The 23,276-nt window shown below is 46.7% G+C and overlaps 1 protein-coding gene and 1 non-coding gene across 2 annotated transcripts in view; one reads left to right on the forward strand and one right to left on the reverse strand.

Moving 5' to 3' along the window:
• LOC142557181 (lysosomal alpha-mannosidase-like) overlaps positions 1-23,276 on the forward strand; it is a 210,057-nt gene that overhangs the window by 120,693 nt on the left and 66,088 nt on the right. Inside the window, exons 23-30 of the mRNA XM_075668853.1 lie at positions 466-590; positions 5,774-5,876; positions 9,193-9,342; positions 11,359-11,555; positions 16,654-16,762; positions 19,647-19,786; positions 21,734-21,790; positions 22,959-23,171. Of these exons, the coding sequence (XP_075524968.1) occupies positions 11,436-11,555; positions 16,654-16,762; positions 19,647-19,786; positions 21,734-21,790; positions 22,959-23,171 (639 nt within the window). The 5' untranslated portion in view covers positions 466-590; positions 5,774-5,876; positions 9,193-9,342; positions 11,359-11,435. The remainder of the gene's footprint in view (positions 1-465; positions 591-5,773; positions 5,877-9,192; positions 9,343-11,358; positions 11,556-16,653; positions 16,763-19,646; positions 19,787-21,733; positions 21,791-22,958; positions 23,172-23,276) is intronic.
• Positions 6,382-6,565, reverse strand: LOC142558682 (U2 spliceosomal RNA). The gene has a single exon (XR_012823088.1). It is a non-coding gene; the product is annotated as a U2 spliceosomal RNA (small nuclear RNA).

Genomic DNA, 23,276 nt, shown 5'->3' on the forward strand with positions numbered 1-23,276 from the left:
CAAATCACTGCGAGTCGACGAAGCGTTTATAAGTGTTCAGATACCTGTTGCCTTGCCGTGCTGACAGAACTGTGACTGCTTCGAAATTTTAGGAGCGATACATCGTAATAAACGAAGATTACACCAATCTGCAAAAGTGCCGGTGCTCCTGTTAGAGTAGTGCAGAAAATGATGCATATAAAACTGATATTTCAATATGAGTGCGATCCTTTGCGGAAGTTGTGTAGTAAGACCCCCACCACCACCACCACCAACATCGTTCATTCTCTTTTCCGTGCGCCATTCTCTTCCTAACCACAGCAGTATACGAAGCTAAAGGAAACGAAGCAGACAGCATCAGTCATGATAGTTATTATCACTACTACTACTACTACTACTATATACCGCTATTATTATTATTATTATTATTATTATTATTATTATTATTATTATTATTATTATTATTATTATTCGTTTCACAAACAGAAATACAAGTGGCATAGAGGAAAACAAGGGAAGGAGCAGGCTGGCAGCAGGCTCCCTAAAGAGAGAACGCCTACCCACCCGCGAGAAAGAGGGCACGCAAATTCAAGTGGAATATAAAAATTAAGGTAAGAAAATTGGAAAGAGCTAAAGGAGAAATCACAAACACCAAAGTAAAACAATGACAAAAAGGGTACAGCAGAAGGAACAAAACAACATCCCCACAGGTCGCATTAATTATTAACGAGTATAAAAAAGCTGAGCTCTCGTCACTTGCAAAAAAAATGGAACTATAAGTTACACCCACATCCGGATATTCAGAGCATACGAACAAACTAAAAATGTTGTACTGCTCGTAATCTGCAAGGCATCGGTACAGCTCTGAGCGCCTATTGCACGGCTTGGCTCTTCAGTGCAACGTCGGTACCTGTAATACGCTCCTATGAGTGACAAAAAAGGGGGAGGGGGGGGACGCGACGCTACATTCTTCAGCGGTATAGTGACACCACAGCGGGGCCGCTTCCTTTCTCTATCCGCTGCCAACGACAACGTCGTAGTCAGGTTACATCCACCGCGCACGTAGCAAGATGAGGCCTGCAGCCATCTTCGCGTGTTCTTTGGTGCTACTATTCCACAATTGCCCAGCGACGTCCGCGGGAAACAAGTGCGAACTAAAGGTGAGAGATCGGCAAGACGCCTTCCGATGGCGAATGCGAGTATAGCAAGTTATTTTAACGCGAGACAAACACAGCCCGCAAAGTGACGCTTCGGTCTCAGCTGAAAGGTGAAGATGCGATGTGCGAGGCGGGTGTCTTTTTGGGCGGCTAAGCTGACTGTGCCCCTCGGGACACCTATGTTAAAGCATCTCGTCAATTAACGACCAATTAACGACCGCGTTACGACAAGCGGTGACACGTGCTTCGTAGGCGTCTCGACGCGGCCTTGTAGACCACATTTATGTATTGTTGCGCGCTGCGGTGACGGCGAAGAACGAGACGGCGACACAAGTGCGAGTCACGAAACTACCTCTTTGCTCGGCGAACTTGTGCCCTGAAAAACAACACTCGAGCACAACGATAGCGGATAGCACAATTGTCGGACATCAAAATCTGATGTACAGGTCCCCAAACGTGTCGGCTATTTATACACAATTCATTATACACTCTAGGATAAACACTGATGCTCGTGCTCGTTCCAGAATGTATACACCACTATTATCTTCGATCACGCAATCTGATTAGACGAAAATTCTTTGGTTATAAAGCCGGCGGCGACATTCGAGACAGTCCCGTTACAGGAAGGCGCGTCCTGCACCGAGCGATAACTGTGTAACAGTGGTCAGCTGGTGAAAGACTTTCACCGAAAAAGAATGGACACGTGCCAGTATCTGGAAAGAAAATGCTTGGACAGTGGTCGTGTCCTCATAATCAGCAACAAACAGAGGGAACCCAGTGTGATTATCATGAGGGCAAGAACCTGATCACTTGTCTGAAAATATGGCTATGCGACAGATATAATGCTTCTTAGGCTTATTGTAATCAAATGACCTTGTCGCGTCAATTCGGAACTAAACAATTCGACCATGGTCAAGAGCACCTCATGGACCGATTAGGCATTGCAGTCTTATGTGCGATCTTGCCACGCCAATATCAATCTCTGTATATGGACGATTCGAATCTTGTGAGGCTCGAGCGTGAATTCAACGCAACATGCATAGAAGCAAACCTTTAACCATTTCTTTCTGGCAATACAGTTAATAATTCGTTAGCATTTGGAGTGTCAAATTAAAAAATAGAGAGAGAATTTATGTGAAAGAGATTGGCCTAAACTGGCGTTGTCAAGCCTGGTAATCTGCATAGGGGGAGGGGGATCGTGGACATATACATGTGACAAGGGATGTTTATCCACAGAATGTTGAACTCGCTTTCACCCTTATGCATCCCTCTTTCTATGCGGAAAAAAGTGTGTCTATAAAGTGAAGAAAGCCAGTCACGTAGTATATATACACTGCAATTGACCATGGTCTGCTACGGACTACCACCACTTGCGCTTCCCTCCTCAAAGAGGTAGGACATGTATCGAGTGAGCTCCTGAACAACACGTTGCGATCTGGTGAACGCGATTTAAAACATACATCCGGGCCTCAAAGAAGTGAGCCGTAATGTTTAACTCATTCCTTTCGCATTTACCGTCAAATCGCCCCTAAAGTATCTTTTTTTTTCATTTGCATTCGAAAATATAGGGCGACTCCGTTTACGATAACTTCTGATCGGAGACATACTTGTGCATATCAAAGAGCCACGACTATACGCATTTGTGCCCTTTTCGTTGGGGACAGACAGTTAGAAACGTATATCTGATTTATACCCACGTGGTCGTCCAAGCCTTTCACTTCATTAAAATGATTTTTCCAACATTTACTACATAGTACAAGGCATACGTATTATGAACTGACACGTCGCACGGGAAGATTGACAGCCTACTTCACAGGGCGACACATAGCGAAATTATCGCCTCTTCAAACCAGGGTTTCGATATCGAGGTGGGCATCACCTTCGGACTGCTCAAAATGGGAGAGATAACGACAAATGCCTAATTTCCAAACAATACCGGTTATATAAGAGCAAGATATGTGTGTTTTTCCGTGTAAGCGTTTTCATGGCTGTTAGATTCGAGATTATGTGGGGCGAAAGTGCGTACCAAATCGGAAGTCATGTAAAAAATTTTGCGCATCCTCGAGGCAAAAGCGTGAAGGTACGAAGCAAGGTATATGCAGTAATACGAAGAGAAGTTAGCACAAGAAAACAGAGTAAGACACACAGTGTCCCATGGTGTGATAAAGCGACGAACAGTCACACAGTGATACACAATCTGTAAGAGTGAGCAAAAAAAATTAAAAGGGGCGGCGGGGCAAAAGTTTTCGCTAGCGACAACCACCTGAAGTCAAGGAAAGCACTGGGGAAATTACCTGCGCGTTTTTCCCCTACTAAAATGTAGATATAATTAAGTGAAATAAACCCGAGAGAAAATATCACTCGCCGGGGGTGCGAGAGGGGAAGCCACAACCTTGTCTTAACGAGCGTGATGATCAACCAAATTTATTTATTTATTTATTTACCCTCAGGGCCTTTGGACATTAGAGAGGGGAGTGGGTTATACAATAAATAAGAAGGAAATAAATTACGAGCTTCTACACAATATTTGCTAATTATAGAATGTTAGCTAGTGCTTTTCGAAAATTACTATTGTGATTAATGGAAACAATGTCAGAAGGAACTTCATTCCAATCTTTCGACGTACGTGGCAAAAATGAGTAAGAAATATGTCGTGTTACATGCACCAATTCGAGCTTTATGCTGATGATTAGTACGGTGAAATAAGTAATATGGTCGCGACATATGAATTTCGTACGAAGTTAGGGTGGTGATACAGCTTATGAAAAAATGAAAGGCGGGAAATTCTTCGAGGTGTTGCTAGCGGTTGAAGACCCAGAGTCGTTTTCATTGAAGATACGCTCGCACCACGGTTGTAGTTCAAAAGAATAAAACAAGTGGCGTTGTTTTGGATTAGTTCAAGGGAATGTATTAGGTTTTCGTGGAAAGGGTTCCATATAGCTGCAGCGTATTCTAATTTTGGCCGTAGCAGGGTTTTATAAAGTAGAAATCTTAAAGGAGAGGGAGCACGAGAAAAGTTACGGCGTAAGTATCCCAGCAAGAGGTTGGCTTGGTTAATTATATATCCGACGTGATGATTCCCCGTTGATTTAGATGTTATATGCAGGCCTAAGTATATGGGTTAGTCGATTCTAAAGCAACGTTATTCAAGTAGTACACAGGCAGGTTATCGTTAGGTCGGGATACTCTCAGAAATTTGCACTTGTTAATGTTAAGTTCCATTCGCCACAATCGGCACCATTTGCTGACGTTATTAAGATCGGCCTGAAGCAGGGTGATGTCTTGTTCGTTAGTTATTTCTGTGAGGATTACACAGTCATCTGCAAATAAATGTATGTTAGAAGTTATTGTTGAAGCAAAGTCATTAATATAGATAAGGAATAATAGAGGTCTCAGGACGGAGCCTTGTGGAACACCGGACTGAACGTCCCTATGACGTGAGTCATGACCATTAGCTGTTACGAACTGAGAACGGTTACGAGAAATCACTCAAACTATTTTATAATGCTACGATCGAGGTTTAGTTTCCTTAGTTCATAAATCAGAAGTTTATGGCACACTTTGTGAAAAGCTTTGGAAAAATCTTAAAAGATGCAACCGGCAAGAGAAGAACGGTCAAATATTTCGTGAAGTTTGTGAGTAAATGTTAATAATTGTGATTCACATGAGAATGATTTTCGAAAGCCATGTTGAGATGTCGAAAAGATGAATTAGATTCAAGAAAATCCGCAAGTTTAGTAAAAATAATATGTTCTAACAGTTTGCAGCAGGTACTAGTTAATAATATCGGGCGATAATTTGTAGGCGACGTTTAGCTGCCAGGTTTATGCAAAGGAATTATTTTTCCTATTTTCGATTCTGACGGAACACTAGATATGTTGAGTGATTGTTTGAATATTTTGGTTAAAATAATGGAACTTTAAGAGCAGGTGTTCTTTCATAAATTTAGCCATGATGTTATCAAAGCCGGGTGACGAATGCATCTTCAATGAGTCTATTAGTCGAATCAACTCCGGGAACTTGAACAGTCTCTGGAGACATAGGTAGTTAAGAAGTTACAGTCATTCAAGAGCGGTAGTTGAATTTCAGCTGTGCACGAGAAATGTTTAACAAAGTTATTATTCAGAAGAGTTGCGCATAGGTTTTTCGGAACAGGGTTACCAGAGCAATTGTTAAGAGGGATAGAATCATCGGAAGGTGGATGTATGACGCGCCAAAACTTTTTTTACGTTAGTTATCAGAATAGATGGTAATGTGGTAGATAAGAATGATTCTTTAGCGTATTTGAGTGCGGCTACACAAGCTTTAGATGCTAATGTGTAGGCTTTCCAACGGGAGTCATTGGGTCATTGAATAAACCAGAGAGACGGCTAACCACCTGCGGCCACTAGCTCGCAAACCCTTACAGCTTCGCGTCGTCTATATGTTAACATTTCGTTGGATCCGCGTGTTTGTTTGTTTGTTTGTTTGTTTGTTTGTTTGTTTGTTTGTTTTCTCTTTCTTTGGTGCCTTCCTCCCTCACAACACCATAGCTCGCTCACAATATTGTACTAAAATCTCTGGAGTCCTCGACTGTGATGAAAATCCTTGCAACTCTGTGATCAAGGCTCACGCCCGCCTCACGTTAACTGCCGCAGGGGTGCCCCAAGCCAAAGTTCGGTCACATCAACGTCCACGTGCTCTGCCACAGCCACAACGACGCCGGCTGGCTTCGCTCGGTGGACAGCATCTACAATGACAGTGCGCAGGGCACCTTTTTTTTTCATTCTGTTTGCCGCTCGGATCTGTTTTTCGGGGTGTAGCTCGTCCTCATCTTAAAGACATGCTGTGGCACTTGCCTGCTCAGGGCGAATGACCAAGAGTCGTGCGGTTTTTAGAAATGCATCAGATGCGTAAATTTAGAATAAGAAGTTATTAAAATAAATGAAGAGCAAGTAGAATACATCGGACTTTTCTTGAGAAGTCATTTGGATGAACGATAATAGAAACAATCTAAAATAAATAATGCGCGAAGAAAAAGGCGACCTGCGAAATTAACAACCAGCCCGAGGATCCTCCTAAACTTCACCTTCGTGGCTTCGAAAGATTTTGCAAAGTGTTGCAGTAATATTAATCGAGGTTTTTATTGTAATTTTGTAATGCCTGCAGATATGTCGAGGTTACACGAATACTATTACCATTCGATTATATTACAGCGAAGCTGTTGATAGCCAGAGTTCCGTACATTTTTCTTCTGGGTGTGCAAAAACCGCGGGCCGATCCCGAAGATAGTGCAATACCGGGCCGACCCGGGGCGGAGATGAAGCCGGCTTCAAGCACTCCGTCAACTTGCAAAAACAAGTTTACTACCTTGGGTCCAAACAGAACCCGTATCAGATATTAAGCTGATAAGAACAGACACTACACTATCACCCGCGTCGGCCACGTCTACGTTCGCACCGCCCTCTCTTTGTCGGCGTTGCAAGCGCTCGCGTATCTAGTTTCATTTCCTTCCGTTCTCTCATGGTGGCGTCTCCGTCGAAGCGTCACGAGTTTCGAGTTTCCTCTGGCTCCACGGGGCGGCGGTGCCGTCGTTCGCGCGAATGTATACAAAAATCACGGTAAACGAGTTCGTGCTTTTGTTCAAAATTCTGCGTCAGCTCTGTGCCGTGTGCTTAACAACTTCGCTGGTCAGCCACCTTCAAAGAGTTCAACTTTTTTAACAGTCTAAGGGAACAGTTTTTTTTTTTAATTTCTAAAGTAAGAGCACAAAGTCAAAACACACAGACGAGGGTCACAAAGCCATAGGCGGCTGCGGGGCCCTCTATAGTAAACAACGGGAGAGAAACGAGGTGCGAAAAATATGAATGCCAAGTGTTATCGACCAAAACTACAAAACAGTGCGCATTTCAGCAGCCTAATTAAGGACCCTTAGATGTTATCAATTAAGCCAAAATTGCGAAGATGTGGAAAAATCTTATTAAACATTAAGATATACGAGACGACTTGTTTGAAGTTATCCGGAATTTTTAAATAATCGCCTGTGGCAGATAGCATAATTTGTCCTTGAACTGGATCATTCGAAGAGGCGAACATTACTAGCATGAGAGATCGAAATACACATTAAACTAATTACCAAAAATTCACAAATTAACTGATAACTAATTACTTCACAGCACATATTGCAATTTAGAATTGTAGTCGGTGTGTTTGCAAGATGTATACACTTGAAATGAAGCTCCAGACTGACACCAGGCTCGAGATATTTCGCAAAGCTTGGGACAAAATACATCGCGTTCCAGATACTTTTGTTGTTCAAAGAATAAGGGCGTTTTGGTAAAAAAGTAAATGGGTCAACAGTGCATTTTTACGATGAGATTGATGGCGCATATCTACAAACTGGCGTCAATGCGTATGTTCATTCCAAGTGGATATGCCTTGCAAACTCGCCGGCTACAATTCGTAAATTACAATATGTGCTGTAAAATAAATAATTAGGAAGTTAATTAGGGATATTTTGCTTAGTTGAACAGGTGTTCCCATTTTTCACGCACGTAATATCCGCGTCTCTCAATAATCCAGCTCAAGGAGGAGAATTTTTATCTGCAACAGGTGATTCTCAAAAATTCTGGAAAACCTAACAATTATCACCCCGTATACTGCATGTACACAATCATATCATTTTCGGCATCAGCTATTAGTAATACTAGCCAAGGATTAAAAAAATCCAACATCAGTGAAAAACCGGACAAATATAAGGCAGTTAAGACTAAGCAAAGCACAAGAACAGAACGATGTGAACTACCTAATACTTTTACCGAGTATATTTCAATGTGGATAGAGTAAGTCATTGTTTTAAACACTGTCATGTTACTTCAGTGTGTAGTGCCATTGAAAGCTGGTGTCATTACGCACGGGGTGTGCTACTCACCAAGCGCAGCCTATATTTACATGTGTATTGACACGCAAACTCAAAAGACACTTAGCGATAGAATTTAGGAGGTGACAGCGATTATTACTGACGTCAAACGCTTGTCATACCACAAGTCACATTGAAATCCACGTACCTAATTTTCTCCTTCGTGCGAGCTTCCGAAACGCAGCGAATGGGAGCCGCAGTCAATGGTCTTTGAAAGTGCGCTTCTGTCGTATCACTTAGGGCACCACTGTGGCACTTCTTACGTGTCACTAATGAAATGCTGAAAGGCTAGAACAGATCTCGAATCATGAGTACGAAATAAAGGAACTGCATACTTGAAGTCAGCGCGTGAAACAACGCAAACACGAAGAGAAGGACACAGGATGAGCGTTGGCTAACAATTCAAGAGCATCATATAAAAGGCTGACTCCAAAACGACATTTTATTTTTTATTTTGACCTTGACTAGTGGCCTGCTTCATTCTTAAAGAAGGCTAACCCCGCCTGCACGCACATTCTATTAAGCGACATGAAACAAACTGGCAAGTCCACTGCGTCTAGCAATGTATCAAAAAGATAGGAGGCCCTGGTGCAAAATTATTACGCTGCCTTTGTATGCGGAAAGAAACCGAAAAAGTAGTTTGTCAAATAATGCGTGGCAAAAGGCGGGAAAATCCCGTACCGTTCAAGGTTTCAGAAGTCATGAAAATAACAAGCCCCATGGATGGCACGGTCGCCTTGGCAAACATAGGTCCACCAACCGAGATGTATCTGTTTAAGGCTGCATGAAGTTCTGCACTGTGGTTCATCCTTTCCTTTCCTCGGTATAGCTTTAAGTTTTACTTTTTGAAATAAGAAGCAATACAGCGGGCCGGTTACTACTTATTTACATGAATATTTGTTCGTCCATTTGTTCGCTTATATTTGTCAGGAAAGAGCAGCGTCTTTCTTATCTGTTTTGTTTCTATCGTTATCTTATTTTACCACTAGAAAGCATGGTGCATGCTTTGCTAAACGCTGCCGAAGGTATAGCTCAACCTTAAGGAATAACAAATATGCCATTGCTCCAGTTAAAAGAGTCACCGGTACATTTTTTGGCCTCGTATAGCGTAAGTCAGAGCAACCGATAGTCACGAGCATTTTGTTCTCGGGCACACAGCGGTGTGTTCGATCTACGACACGGTGCTGCAGGCGCTCGACGAGAACCGCAAGCGGCGCTACGTGTCTGCCGAGAACGTCTTCTTCTCGCGCTGGTGGAAGGACCAGCCTAAAGCCATCCGTCGCCGCGTGCACAACCTTGTGCAGTCAGGTAAGGGCGCTGACGCATCAAGAAATCTTACTGATTGTCTTAAATGTACCTTTAAGTACCTTAAAGCATAAACTGCTTTCGTCTGCGGTTACTTTCATTTAGGGACAGTCGTTCCACAGATCACAACATGGAGGAAAGAAAAATGTATTTGAAGGGAGCATGACCCCCCGGGCAGCTAGCTTCAAGAAGGCAGCCTTCTCTGACGCCATCCCTCCCCCTGTTTCTCTCTCCTTTCGAAGCTCTATCCGAGCATTGACGCTTGGGAAATAAAAATGCATGAAAAAAGACGTTTTGTTAACAATTTAACTGGAACGCCAAGGCATCTCTGCGTAAAGTTCGGGAATTAATATCTCGAAAGTGGTGTCATCCTGAGAATTCGTTCCAAGTGGATCCGCCTTGTGAACTCCACGGATGGAATTTGTAAATTGCAATATGGGCAATAAAGTAAATAGTTCGAAATTTAATTAGCGCATTATTGTTAATTCGTCGACTATGCATGTCAAATTTTTGTAGAAGTAATGTCCGCCTCTTCAAGTAGACCAGCTCTTGAACTAGAATTGCGACATCTCCCATAGTCATGCTTTAAAGATTTTTGAAAGTGTCCGCTGAAACACCCTGTATATAGTGTTAACACATCGCCAATGTCATGAAAGGGTTCTAAATACTTGCGCAAACGAAAAGCCGCGACGTCGTTACATCGCGGTAACTTTCAAAAATGAAGAAACCCGTTGTATGTGTTACTTAAACTCGATAACGTATTTATGCATGGCGCCACCAATGCAATGTATCACTGAAAGTGTCATCCCAGGCCAAATACATAGTGAGAGCTGAAAACTGGCACATAAAGATGCGCAGTTGTCATCGCTACAGGCTACAGACAGCCGTTGTTTCCCTATCCGACCTACTAGGGCACTTGTCGCATTACATTGTGGGACAGACAGACAGACAGACAGACAGACAGACAGACAGACAGACAGACAGACAGACAGACAGACAGACAGACAGACAGACAGACAGACAGACAGACAGACAGACAGACAGACAGACAGACAGACAGACAGACAGACAGACAGACAGACAGACAGACAGACAGACAGACAGACGGGCGGGCGGACAGACAGACGGGCGGGCGGACAGACAGACGGGCGGACAGACAGACGGGCGGACAGACAGACGGGTGGACAGACGGGCGGACAGACAGACAGACAGACAGACAGACAGACAGACAGACAGACAGACAGACAGACAGACAGACAGACAGACAGACAGACAGACAGACAGACAGACAGACAGACAGACAGACAGACAGACAGACAGACAGACAGACAGACAGACGGACAGACAGACGGGCGGACAGACGGACAGACAGACGGGCGGACAGACAGACAGACAGACGGGCGGACAGACGGACAGACGGGCGGACAGACGGGCGGACAGACAGACGGGCGGACAGACGGGCGGACAGACAGACGGGCGGACAGACAGACGGGCGGACAGACAGACGGGCGGACAGACAGACGGGCGGACAGACAGACAGACAGACAGACAGACAGACAGACAGACAGACAGACGGACGGACGGACGGACGGACGGACGGACAGACAAATTTCTGCAAGTGTAAAAAATCAAAGCATCTCATAGGAAAACCAGGGTTACAGAAAGATGAAAGGGCAAATGACCGAAGCCCCAGCCTGCAGCCACCATTTTGACAAAACTTGTCTGCGTAAAGACAAGTGTATTAGACGAAAGGGAGAGTCCAGGTGAGGCTTGCCAACTTGGCCCCCATTCTCGTAATTATGTTATCCTTACAAAGAAATTTATCAACGCTCGATTTTCCAGTTCGGTGGAATTGAGCATCTTGACCAGCGAAGAAGGTGGAAGTCGAAACAAAACAAAGATGCGGACAAATTTACGTGTGATGTCCCAAGAGCCGTGCGATATGTTGCTCTTGTTGTTGACCTGAGTGGATAGTGGCACATACCCACAGTGTTGGGGTTGGCAATGAATATCTCGCAGGACGGCTTCAATTCGTGGGCGGCGGATGGGTGCAGAACGACGAGGCGGTGACCCACTACACGGCCATCATCGACCAGATGACGCTGGGCCTGCGCTTCCTGAACGAGACATTTGGTCCGGACTGCGGCGTGCCCAGCGTATCCTGGCAGGCCGACCCCTTTGGACATTCGGTCGCACAGGCCTCGCTCTTCGCAAAGGTCATGAGAACACGCGTGGCATTACGAAAATTCTCGTCTATATAGTCGCTATTCTGAACAGTATTTCCACTAGAATGAGAGAAAACTGAAGCAAGGAATAGGCGTAGAAAGAAAAAGTAATGGCATCTTCATGTCTTTCCAACGAGATCTCACTGAAGGTCACCCGACTAAAACCAACATCATGTCTACAGAAAATCAAAGCACTGCACAGACTCTAACACGCTCAAAAATAGAACAAGGATAACAGTAAGGAGACATAGGACAATGTGCAAGGGACTTTAGTGCCAAGCTTGTGCGTGTGCTACGCGAAGAGAACGTACGCGAGATGCCACGTGCAAATAAACAATCAAAGGTTATGTTACTAAGAAATAATCCGAATACAAGCAAAAAACGCGGCAGAACAACAAACAGTTCAAAGAAAATGAAACATCCAATATCTAATGTGACATAACAGCAGGACAGAGAGCGTTACGGAACAGAGCGAGAATTTATCAGAAGGGTCATACGGTAAACGGCCGTCATCCGACGCGTTGCGCTGATGTTAGTTCAACAGTGGAGTTTGGCGCTGTGACTCCTGTGGAGGCAGCGGCTTGGTCGCTCCTAATTATTGACGGCGGCGGCCGCGACCGGCGGTGTTGGCGATGACCTGTAGTGTGCGTCTGGCCTCGCGCAAGGTTGTGGCCCGGCTTCGTTCCTGCGGGCATCTTAGCGCCCGTCCGATTCGAAGTTGAACGCGTCTCTGCTCCAATTGCCATCCTCGGACCCACGGTCATCCGACACCCTGCCCGGGTGCGTTGCTTTCTTCTTTCGCATATTTCTCTGCCTGATGCACTGTACCGAATCACCTTTGTTTGACTCTCATCACCAATCATCACTAAGAACCGCCAGCAAATAGACTTCCAAAGAATGTGATAACTCGCTTATAGAGCTTGCCTTTGGTGCATCAGTTGCTCAGATTTGCATGCATCTTGGCATACATTGACATACACTGCCACACAAATGGCCGCTCTAGGCGCTTTGCGTGTATTCGCGGGCTCCTTTTTCTCTCGGAAAAACACTTATATAAGTGTTGAGCGCCGCCCTTACGATGAGATATGCACTTGATGACGTGCAGTTTGTGGCGCCGCATAAGTGAGGGCTGCTTGAGCAACGTGTATGCACTACCGTCCTTCTTGTGGAAGGGGATGTCAAAGATGCGTATGTATCCTGCAGGTGGCTGTCTAATCACCTGTCTTGCCAGCGTAAGACGTACTTTGTTCCGTTCCGACTCTTGGCCACCAGTAAAGATAAACCGAGTCTTGTCGGGCTAAGATGACGTGCCCGTTGACGGCAAGTAGCGGGCAACCGTATCCAGGGTTTCCCGGATTGCCTTAACGGCCGGCTCAATGCTGAGATCTTGCGCTTCTGTCCACACTGTGAGATCGTCCGCGTACGTAGTCTGTTTCAAACAATTAAGGGACTGCCTGTATGCGCGCTGCAAGGTCTCGCATGACCAAAATGGAAAGTGTCAGTGATGACATGGCTCCTTGAGGTATTCCGCTGGTACTGTCGACAACACGTGGGTTCCGCGTGCCCATGTGGACCTCGTACATTCGGTCATGCAGAAAAGGTTTGACGCACTTTATGATTCGGGTGCCGGTCCCCGACTCCTGCAGCGACTCGATGACTGTCCGACTGTGGCGACCGCCTTCTTTAAGTACACTGTTACAAGATTTCCAGGACGTTTCATGTGGCCGCGACGAGCATTGGGTATTCGTCTTGGGAGATGCAGGCTGCCGTGAGTTTACATGTTATGGCGGAAAAGCCTGTTTGCGCCGGATGTGAGTGCCTCGTGTTTTCCTCCAAAAAGTGGTTTAGTTGAGTCAGTCACAATCACTCTGCCAGGTTGCAGACATTGGAGGACAATGAGATCGGACGCAAGTTGCTCACGGTATCCGGTGTCTTGCCTCGTTTTGGTATCGGCGTTACCACATCTCGCTTCCTTTCTGGTGGCACCTGCTTTGCATCTACACCTCACTCACGGCGTCCGAAAGCTGCTCTTTTGCCGTCACAATAAGGTTACGTAACACCTGCCACGTTACACCGTCCTTGCCGGCCGCGCTATCGGTGTTCACATTTTCCAGGCCAAGGAGCAGGCTACTTAATGCTGAACGGCGATTCAGTACCAACGTCATTTGGAGGAACCTTCTTGCTGTACATGGTTAGTGCAAGGATAAGTGCTCGGCTGTAGAAAAATATGTATACGAGACCTCGACTTCAAGCTCGGTCGCCGGAAGTCTTGCTGTCTGAAAAAATGCTTTCTGTCTTGTTAGTTTGTTTCCCGGTGTCTTGTAATATTCTTAATGTCAACCATATTTGGTGCAGATCCGTTGTCGTTATTAGATGCACAGTTCTCCCGCCATCGAGTTTCTGACAGCATCTTCGCGTGCCTTCGAGCCTTGGCTGCCTTGCATCGTTCATTCGCTAAGTTTATGTGCGCGGTTGTTATTCCTGCATCGGAGGCCTTATGCCAAATATTCAGCAGAAGTTTGTCCTGATTTGGGGTAGCACCTGTCAATTCTAGTCCATGTGTATGGATCCTAGCAGCTGGTGCTATCTTCTCCAAGATGGGAGTCGCTGCTTCGTACTTATCCACCTGTGCGCTGAATTTAGCTGTATCAATAATCTGCGTTTTGCGGGTACATCGGGCTTTCCTGCGCGTGCAAAAATCCCCCCCCCCCCCCCAAAGCGGATAGGGATCGCTTCTAATAGGGTCTGGATGTCGGCGTCATTCGGTGACGAGATTTAGTGTAGTCCATGTGAGGTCAAGAGTAGAGCCCTTCTGTCCTGTGTCTAGCCGGTTTCTCGTAGCGTAATCAAGGTTGTTGACGAGGATGAAGCCTGCGCGCTCCGTCGCTCCTGCGAGTTCGTTGCCTCTAGCCGATGTTGTCGGGCAACACCAAATAGTATTGTGCGCGTCAAAGTAGCACCCGACGAGCATGTGGTCCTTAGGGCACTTTTGAGCGCAATTTCCTCAAGAAACTAAAGCCTCCTCTCGACGGGCATCCCGTCTGTGATCGTAGGTAGCAAGATACTAGAATGAAAGCTCTACGCTTAACACTAGCTTTATGGTGGACGGTGACGACCTCTTGATAGGCGTTGTAGTTGGCCGCCGTGTCAATAGTGCGTGTGTGAAGTCATTACTCAAGATTGTTCCTACCTACGCTTGTACTTTAGGTGCTTCGTTACTGCGCTGCTTGTGTAGGATTGAGGGTTGGAAATAGCCTGAGTAGCCACGAAGTTCCGATGCTGTGCCTCGATTTCCATGGAGGAGGACCGGAGGCTGGCCGATATATTTGTGGATTGTAGTCAATGTGGTGGCATACAAACCAAAAACTGCGGCAATCTTGTTGAAAGACTCTGAGAGCCCCCTGACACAGTTGTTTCAAATGTTGGTTGGCTGGTGAACATTATACTTCATGGAAGCTTCGCTACCAGTTGGCATATACCTTGCCCGTTACGTGAAGGTCGTTCGACGCGTTCTGTCGACTTGCCTTGCTCGAATTCTTGAAATGTCGTGAGTACGTAGGTTTGTAGTATGGTATGTACGGCACACGGTAGGAACATGGAGACTAACAAAAAAGCTTGAGATTACGTTGAGGGCTGAGCAACGAGCAACGGAACTAAGTGGGTTAGGCGTAACGTCAGGAATAGGTGGGCAGCTGTGAGGAGACAAGAGCTGTGTGGATCAGAAAGCAAACGGGGGTAGTCGACATTCTCGTTGTTATTATTACGATACCGTCGACAGACACTGCAAAGGAAATCGACCGCGAGAAAAACGATGAAGTGTCTTAGCTCTTGTCGCGAGTGAGTGTGTATATATTGCGCTCTGGCTGCAATGTAAATAGAACGTAAATGATCAATTTTGTCTGCCTTTCCACATGTAACATTTTGGTGGAGGTAAGAGAAACAAAAATGGGGCTGGGCAGGTCATTTAAAGGGCAGGGTAGATAACCGGTGTACCATTAAAGCTGCAGAATGGGTGCCATGGAAAAGGAAGCGCAGTCGCGTACGGAACTATACTTATGCAGTGATGAAATTGGAAAATCTGCATGCAGAACTTGGAATTAGCTGGCACAAGACAGGGGAAATCAGAGGCCGCTGGGAGAGGCCTTCGTACTGGGGTGAACATAAAGATAGGCTGGTGATGTACAATCCATTTTTCACGTGGAAACCGAGACGTACTGCGCTTTTTGGGGGGGGCTTTCGATAATTGGACGGCGCAATGTAGGGATGAGTTTCTTTTCTATCGATTCTGTTCCTCTGTTGTCCACCGCTAACAGTCAGGCTATGCCGACCGATAACGATGGCGCGGGGTCACATGGACCACTGAAGTAAAGCGAAACGAACAGGATTCGAATAGAATCGGCGCATTATCACCGCCCTCTGTGGAGGTAACGCTCGCGATTCGAGAGCACCTCAACGAGAACGTGTGCGTCGTGTTTTCGTGGGAGTGTTCACAAGCCTTCAATATACGGCGGAGATATTACTATTCAAACGAGAGTGGCGACACACTCGGGCACTATTGTCGGGCAAATATAGGCGGTGTCATAGTTCAGCTTTTAATGCGATTAGCATTTGCTGCTTGCTTTGCTTGCTAGCTTGCTTATTGGCCAGCTTGGCCTGACTAGCTGGGCCGGCTTGGTATGGCTTGACAACGCCTAGCTTTTTTTACGCCGTTCTTCCCAGTGAGCCAAGTTGTCTACTGGCTTGGGTTACTAGGTACGCGCTGTGTGCCGTCTTGCCGAGCAGGCAATATGGGCCACTGGGAATGTGCCCAAAACAGAATACTTATACTCAATAATTAACAACGTAAACAGAATAAAAGCTCTATCAATAATGAATTTCCCGCCAATAAGCTACACATGAACCATAACATGAATGCTGATCTAATTGACGTAGATAATCATCCCCAAAGTCGCACTCTGCCTTTTGTTTTCTTACTAGGAAGTTTTGTTCCGATTTGGGAGCTCATAACCGATACGTCCCGAACAGGTTGCCCACACGCTATACTCAACGATATTCAGATCAACATGGTGTTTGTCTCCATCCGTTGCAGATGGGATTCAGCGGCATGATGACGGGCCGCGTGTCCATGGATACGCTGGAGCAATGGAAGGCATCACAACACATGGGTTTTGTGTGGAAAACGGCCGCCTCAACAAATGGTAAGTCGTTGCAACTGCCTCTTGATTTTCAGATGCTGCGAATGTCGACACTGTAGCGCTCTCGGAAATTTAGAAGCACGAGAACATGGGTGCTTGTAGTTTTCTACAAAGTAACGATGTCAGTGAGCCGCCGCACCTCTGTTTAACATGAGCGCGTTTTATGCGCTCAATGTGGAATGAAGTAACAAGCATACGCAGCTTCATCGTCATGTTCTTTTCCCATCATGCTGCACTACTGAGCAGCCTATTGATGACGTCATGAACGACGGAACGAAAGCTAGAATGGGACGTGACATCAGACCCCTTGAGTCAGCAAGGCTCGGCAATGCGGGCTCTCCACGAGGTTGCGGGAGATTTAAAGGCAATGTTCGCTTCGTGGTAGTAACAGCGGAAGCAGCGTACTAGAGTATGACAAATGAGTGCCGCGAGTATCCGCAAAGTGATGGAAGCTTGCGCGACAGCGAAAATTTATCACCCACCTCCAAACGGCGGTTGACACGGTTGAAGTCTATCTCCAAGGAACCGGACTGCGCTGTTCGCCGGTTAAATCGGAGCTACTTCCCTACAAGCCCATTCAGCGAGGTCGCCCTCCCAAACACCAATCTTATCACCGACAATGTGACGTCATCACCCTACGCCTTCAAGATTGCAGTCCTATCCCACACGTCCTTAATATCCGGGTCCTCGGTCTCATCATCTCTACCAACGGCTCCAACGCTTTGGCTCTCAACAAGAAATGTGCCCAATCTCAAAACACCCTACGCCTTCTTAAACGTATCTCTAACCGACGAGGGGGACTCAAAGAAGAAAGCCTTCTCCTCCTCGTGCATTCCTTTGTCATATGTCACATTACCTACGTTGCTGGGTACCTCAACTGGTACCGGGCTGAGCAAAACAAGCTCGACACCCTCATACGAGGGGTCTACAAGCAAGCACTTGCCCCCCCTCTCGCATTACACCAGCACTGAACTCTTCAACCAACGGGGAGTTCACAACACCCTTGCCGAACTCATTGAAGCCCAACAACGCTCTCAGCTTGAACAGTCTACCCTTACTCAAAAGGGACGCTTTATTCTATTCACGTTTGGCTTCACCTACCATCAGCAACAGGGCCCCAAACAACCGATCCCGACTACACAGACCCTATCCTTAGAAACATGCACCCTGAATATAACAGGGCCCGGCGCCAAGCTCGGACCGGAGCTGTCATAGAAGCCCCTGCTCACGTACCTGGCGTCACATTTGTTGATGAAGCCCAGTATTCCCATGGCACACGATTTGTGGCCGTCAATACACGAGATGAAGTCCTACACGACGCTTCCAGCGTCATTACCCCCACTGCCGAGACGGCTGAAGAAGTGACCATCGCCCTGGTCAGTCTAGATCCCGCCTGTCACACCATCGTGTGCGACTCTCGCTCAGCCATCACTAACTTCAGCAAAGGCCGTATTTCTCCCCAAGCTCTTCGCATCCTCTGCCAGGCACCACATTCTAAAGATGATCTCCCTGTAATGTATACCGACCCATGTGGGCCCCGTCCACCCACACCTCCCCAATCTCAACGAGGTCACCCACTGAATTGCGCGAGGCCTAGTCAACCGCGCCGGAGTCACTGGAGACGAGTTGGATACCAGGGACAATCTGACCACTTATAACAATATCGTTAAGGCCTTTCACCTCAGTCTCTGAACCTTCCCCCCAGCTCACCCCAAGTTCAGCCGGGCGCAGGCTACCACCCTGCGTCTGCTATAAACAGACACGTACCCTTCACCCGCCCGCCTCCACCTTATATTCCCGGACGTTTACAGTACCCCCAACTGCCGGTGCTGTGGCATTCACCCGGCTACGCTTCCATATATGCTGTGGGAGTGCCCAGCACAATACACGCAGACTAACACTACGACCCCTCTCGTCGAGGCTGCATGAGGCTCTACGGAGCTCCGCCCTCGACGACCAAACCTGGGCGACCCAGCACGCCCGTGAGGCGGCGCGAGGCAAGCCCTCAATGTCCCCTCATGAGAGGCTTAGGCCCGGCCATCATAATGTGCTAGTTCTACAATAAAGGTTTATTCCCCCCCCCGGATAGTAGCAGGACGCTACAAATGAAAACTCCATACGGGTTTCTAAAGAACGCTTCAAATTTCAAGAAAAATTTGTCCAGGTCCAGGGTCGAGCTCTGGACCTGGGTGGACCTGGGTGGTGAAGTGGAGCGATCACCCCTTCCGGGGTGATCGCTCCACAATCAAATCTATCTAGGAGTCTAACAAATTGCAAGGTGAGGTCGAAGCAACCTAGAGCTCTAAGCGCAGGGGCAAGTGAACATTTTAGAATACTTCAAGTATGTTTTTGTCTGGTACACTGTATCGCAGTTCTGTAGTGTACTGTACCGCAGTGCTAGCTCTTAGTGATGCCGTCCTCCCTATATAGTTTCCACTGTATAGACTACTTACTATTCGTAACACACGATGCGACAAAAATGAGCCGCTTGCCTATCACGCGGTAAAGGCATACTCCCCAAGTGAGATATATTTAATGACTAATGGGCATCCTGGACAAATCCTACCGGGACGCCCTAAGTCAACGATGATTGGACGAAACGGTGCCCTAGTGCGGACCAGTGCTATTTGCCGAGCATTCCACAAAGTTCAAGCTTCCCACGCGATGCTTCCTGCAAGCTAATTTTTCTTCCTGAATGGGTCGTGCGATTCTTGTAACCGACACTACAGCACGCTTTCTCTTACCCTTCTTTTTCCATCTCAGTGTCTCTCGTTGCCGTTCCCTTAGTTTACGGTAGCGAACCAGATGTCATCCTCCGATTAACCTCACTGCCCTTCAACGTCTGTTCATTTCTCTCTCTCCCTCTTTCTCTCTCCTTACATGAAAGGATCGACAGTAGCCGCAAACCCCGCCCCCACAGGTCACACGAACCCCGGCGAAGGTGGCGAGCTCTTCACGTGGGTGCCCTGGAACTCTTACTCGACGCCGGCCGAGCTGTGCTTTGACGCGTGCGCTTATGCGGAACCGGTAAGTGAGTTCCGCGCATTGGCATTCTTTCTGTTACTCAAATAAAGTGAATTTTTTATCGCCTTTTCCACCAACCAACGGGGGTGGTCTTACCGAGTAGACAACTTGGGCCAAGGGTATGTGTCACTGTGGCACATTGGTTATGCAGTCGAACCTTTTTATAGTGACGTCTCATTTAACACAAATAGCTTCGTTATATCCGATATTTGTTTATGTTATATATTTAAATATAATCGGGCTCCCCAACTTCTATGCACATTGAAATAGCAGTGAGGCAATTTTTATTTACTTCGTTATATCGATAATATGATACATCTGTGTTCGTTATATTGAGGTTCGACTGCAGTAGGAGCTTTAAATGCGTTTATGTATCCGTCGTACTCCTCACACCAACACCCTACGCCTCACACCAACACCCTACTCATGACGAGTATCACACAGGGCGTTCGTTATCCTGACACAGATAACGAACAGCCAAACGCAACGAGGCCACACGCACCCCATCCCCTACCGCGGCTACCTCGCAGTAGGGAATTATAAGATTCGCGTCCCTTTATACATTTTGTATTCACAAAAGATGCAATAATATCGCATGTCTTGAAATGATAGAGAAGCGCCCCGGAAACAGCTCTACGCCTGGTCCTCGACAATCTCAGGACGATTCGCAATAATCGAAAGCTTCTTTTGTTTGTCCGAGAAAAAGAGGTATGCTAGGTTCCTGTATTCACTATGTAGCGCACGGAAAATTAGAAATATTAGGAATTAATGCCACATGACACGGAATTATGTGGTGACTGCCACAAAAACTAGAATATTTGAAAACTTTTGCAGCCATTTCTGAGCATAAAAAAACATTGAAGCAAATATAAAGATGTACGTCAGATTTTACGGCAAGCGCTACACTTTTGCGCTTTTTTTAATTGTTTATCTTTCCTTGCGAACTGCTGCTTTAGGTGTGGCAGCGAAGGAAGGAAAAAGTGGAGAAGGAAGGCAGGGAGGTTAACCAGTGTAGCGTAACCGGTTTGCTACCCTACACATGGGAGCGGGATGGGGGGGATCTGGCAGCGAACTGCCTAATTGCTGAAAGGAGTCCACGTCATTGCGGTTTTTTTTTGTTAATTTCACCTCGTGTAGAGACTGACAATTTGTTGATAACATTTCCAATACCATATAATTACAAAGACAAATCAAACAGCAACATTTGCCTCGATGCCTGAGCAAAGACTTTCATTATGCAGCAAAGACAGCGTGAACGTAAGTGCCAGTGAGCGTGCGGGGGCGCGAGGAGTGAGCAAACGTGCACGAGTACGAGTGGACAGGAGCGTAGGGGCGAGCTATTGCAGAGCCGAAAGAAAAAAGTAAATGAAAGCGCATCAATCAAAGTCATAACGCTGGATTTACACGGACCAGAAAGACGGCAGAACTTGCGCTAACTATCAACGGAATTTTATTTTAGGAAAGCGTGCTATTTATGCCGGCTCAAACGAGTGGGAATCATCGCGCGCGCAACTCAGCATTTTTCCAGATAGGCCACTCACTTTCTGCTCAGAGAAATCGACGGAGCGCTGACGTAGTTTCGCACCTTCTTTTGCATTCAAGCTTGCTTCTACAATCTCCCCTCGTGTCTTTGTCTGCATTTCTGAACACGACTATACAGTCATTAAACAGTGGTTTACACCCGCAACCATCACAATGCACAGAGACATGTCGATCTCGACAACAGTTCAATTTTTACTTGTGTTCACTTGATAGTTAGCTCACGTCCTGTCGTATTTCTTGTGCGTGTCAATCCAGCGCTACGACTTAATTTTCACGAAACTAACCAACTAGCCCCAGAATCTGCACTCCTGGATTTCAATGTAAGCACAGGTGCTTATTTAGCCGGACTGCAAGTGAGTGCTCTACGCGTGTCTGTAAGTAAACCAATGCGCGCGGTTTGGTCTCAAGTTGCAGGACTACCGGTACTGGGCCCATGAAGTCCTGCTGAAACACGCGCAGCAGCTGGTAAGTTTCGCTCTTGCGGTTGCCTTCCATTCCGTTGGTTTCCTTCCTCCGTTGGGCACAGTCGTTTAAATTTTATTGCCCCATTGTGATTCAAACACTTCGTGAAATACATTTGGCGTCGTTGCGAACAACTGAAGTGGTCGCTGGGACACCTGCACGCAGGGCTTTAGCGGTCCCTTGAGGAGACGTGTCGATCACTACGCAATCTTTGTGGCACCACGAAACACGAATGAACCGGCGTGAGACCACTCGGCAGTGGGAAAGAAAGTCATACGCTCTGGTGACGGGCGCACTGTGCGAGACTGTGCGCCCGGCAAACCTAGGAACAACTTTATCTCGCATGCTTTGTCAATTCACCCGTGTCGCAATGGATATCATTCCACACCTTCATGTAAAATTATCGTGATACCATAACGATATTTCATACATACCATTTATCGTGCTTAAGTTATACTTACTGCTGCACTTTTCTTCTTTTATTATTTGCAAGTGTACACGTGCATGTACTGCTGATTATGCCCACGAGCGCATGCCCATGAAAGCTAGTGCACGCTTGTGTCTGTGTTTATTCTGACGAAGACCGTGCCACGGCCGAAACGTTAAAACATTAAAAATGCAATTTTCGTAAGTGTGCGCCTTCGTTTCTTCAACTAATGTGCGTGTGTGAGTGTGTGCGTGCGTGTGCGTGCGTGTGTGTGCGCGCGTGTGTACGTGCATGTGTGTGTGTGCGATCATGAGCGGCTTGCTTTCCCAGAGAGACTGATGCACAGCGACCCCGTGTGCGTGAGCACGTAGTCGCATTATTCATCTTTTCATATTTCGTGGGCTTTCTCTTACCGCAGGAACAAATAAGCACGCGTCGGTTACCTTGCCAGAAACATTTCATTTTTGCAGCCTCCTACGATTATCTACATCTCTCTGATGGGCATACTCACGGTCAGGGCATTTAAGAGGACCATTGCTCCTAATTAACTAAGTAACTGTCAGGGAACAAAACAAGGACTGGCGGTCCGTCAAATGAAGTTCGAACAACGTGCACTCGGCCTTATTCGCATAGGGCAATCCGTCCTTGTTTTTTTTTTTGTTGTTTTTTTGTGTTTGTAAAGAAAGCTTGGTGTACGATAGCAGGGACAACATTTGCATAAGACACGACCTTCCACTTATGCAGGAGAAAGAGTACGGCGGCAAAACGGTTCCCCTCATGATGGGCGACGACCTGACCTGGTTCAACGCGGTCGAGCGCTATCGGGACGCGGACAACCTGCTGAGCCGCGCGAACCGCGTGGGTCGCTGGCCGATGAACCTTATGCGCTGGTTGTTCCGGGGCATCGAGCTTAAGCCCGTGAACGTCATCTACTCGACGCCCGCCTGCTTCCTGGAGGTACGAGCACACTTCGCGTCACAAGGTGCATGACCCTGCATGGCCGGTGGTAAAAAAAAAAAATTAAGGAGGCGCGATGCCTTGAAACAACCTCTGCGATTACGA

The sequence above is a fragment of the Dermacentor variabilis genome, chromosome 9, assembly GCF_050947875.1.
Source record: "Dermacentor variabilis isolate Ectoservices chromosome 9, ASM5094787v1, whole genome shotgun sequence".
NCBI lineage: Eukaryota > Metazoa > Arthropoda > Arachnida > Ixodida > Ixodidae > Dermacentor > Dermacentor variabilis.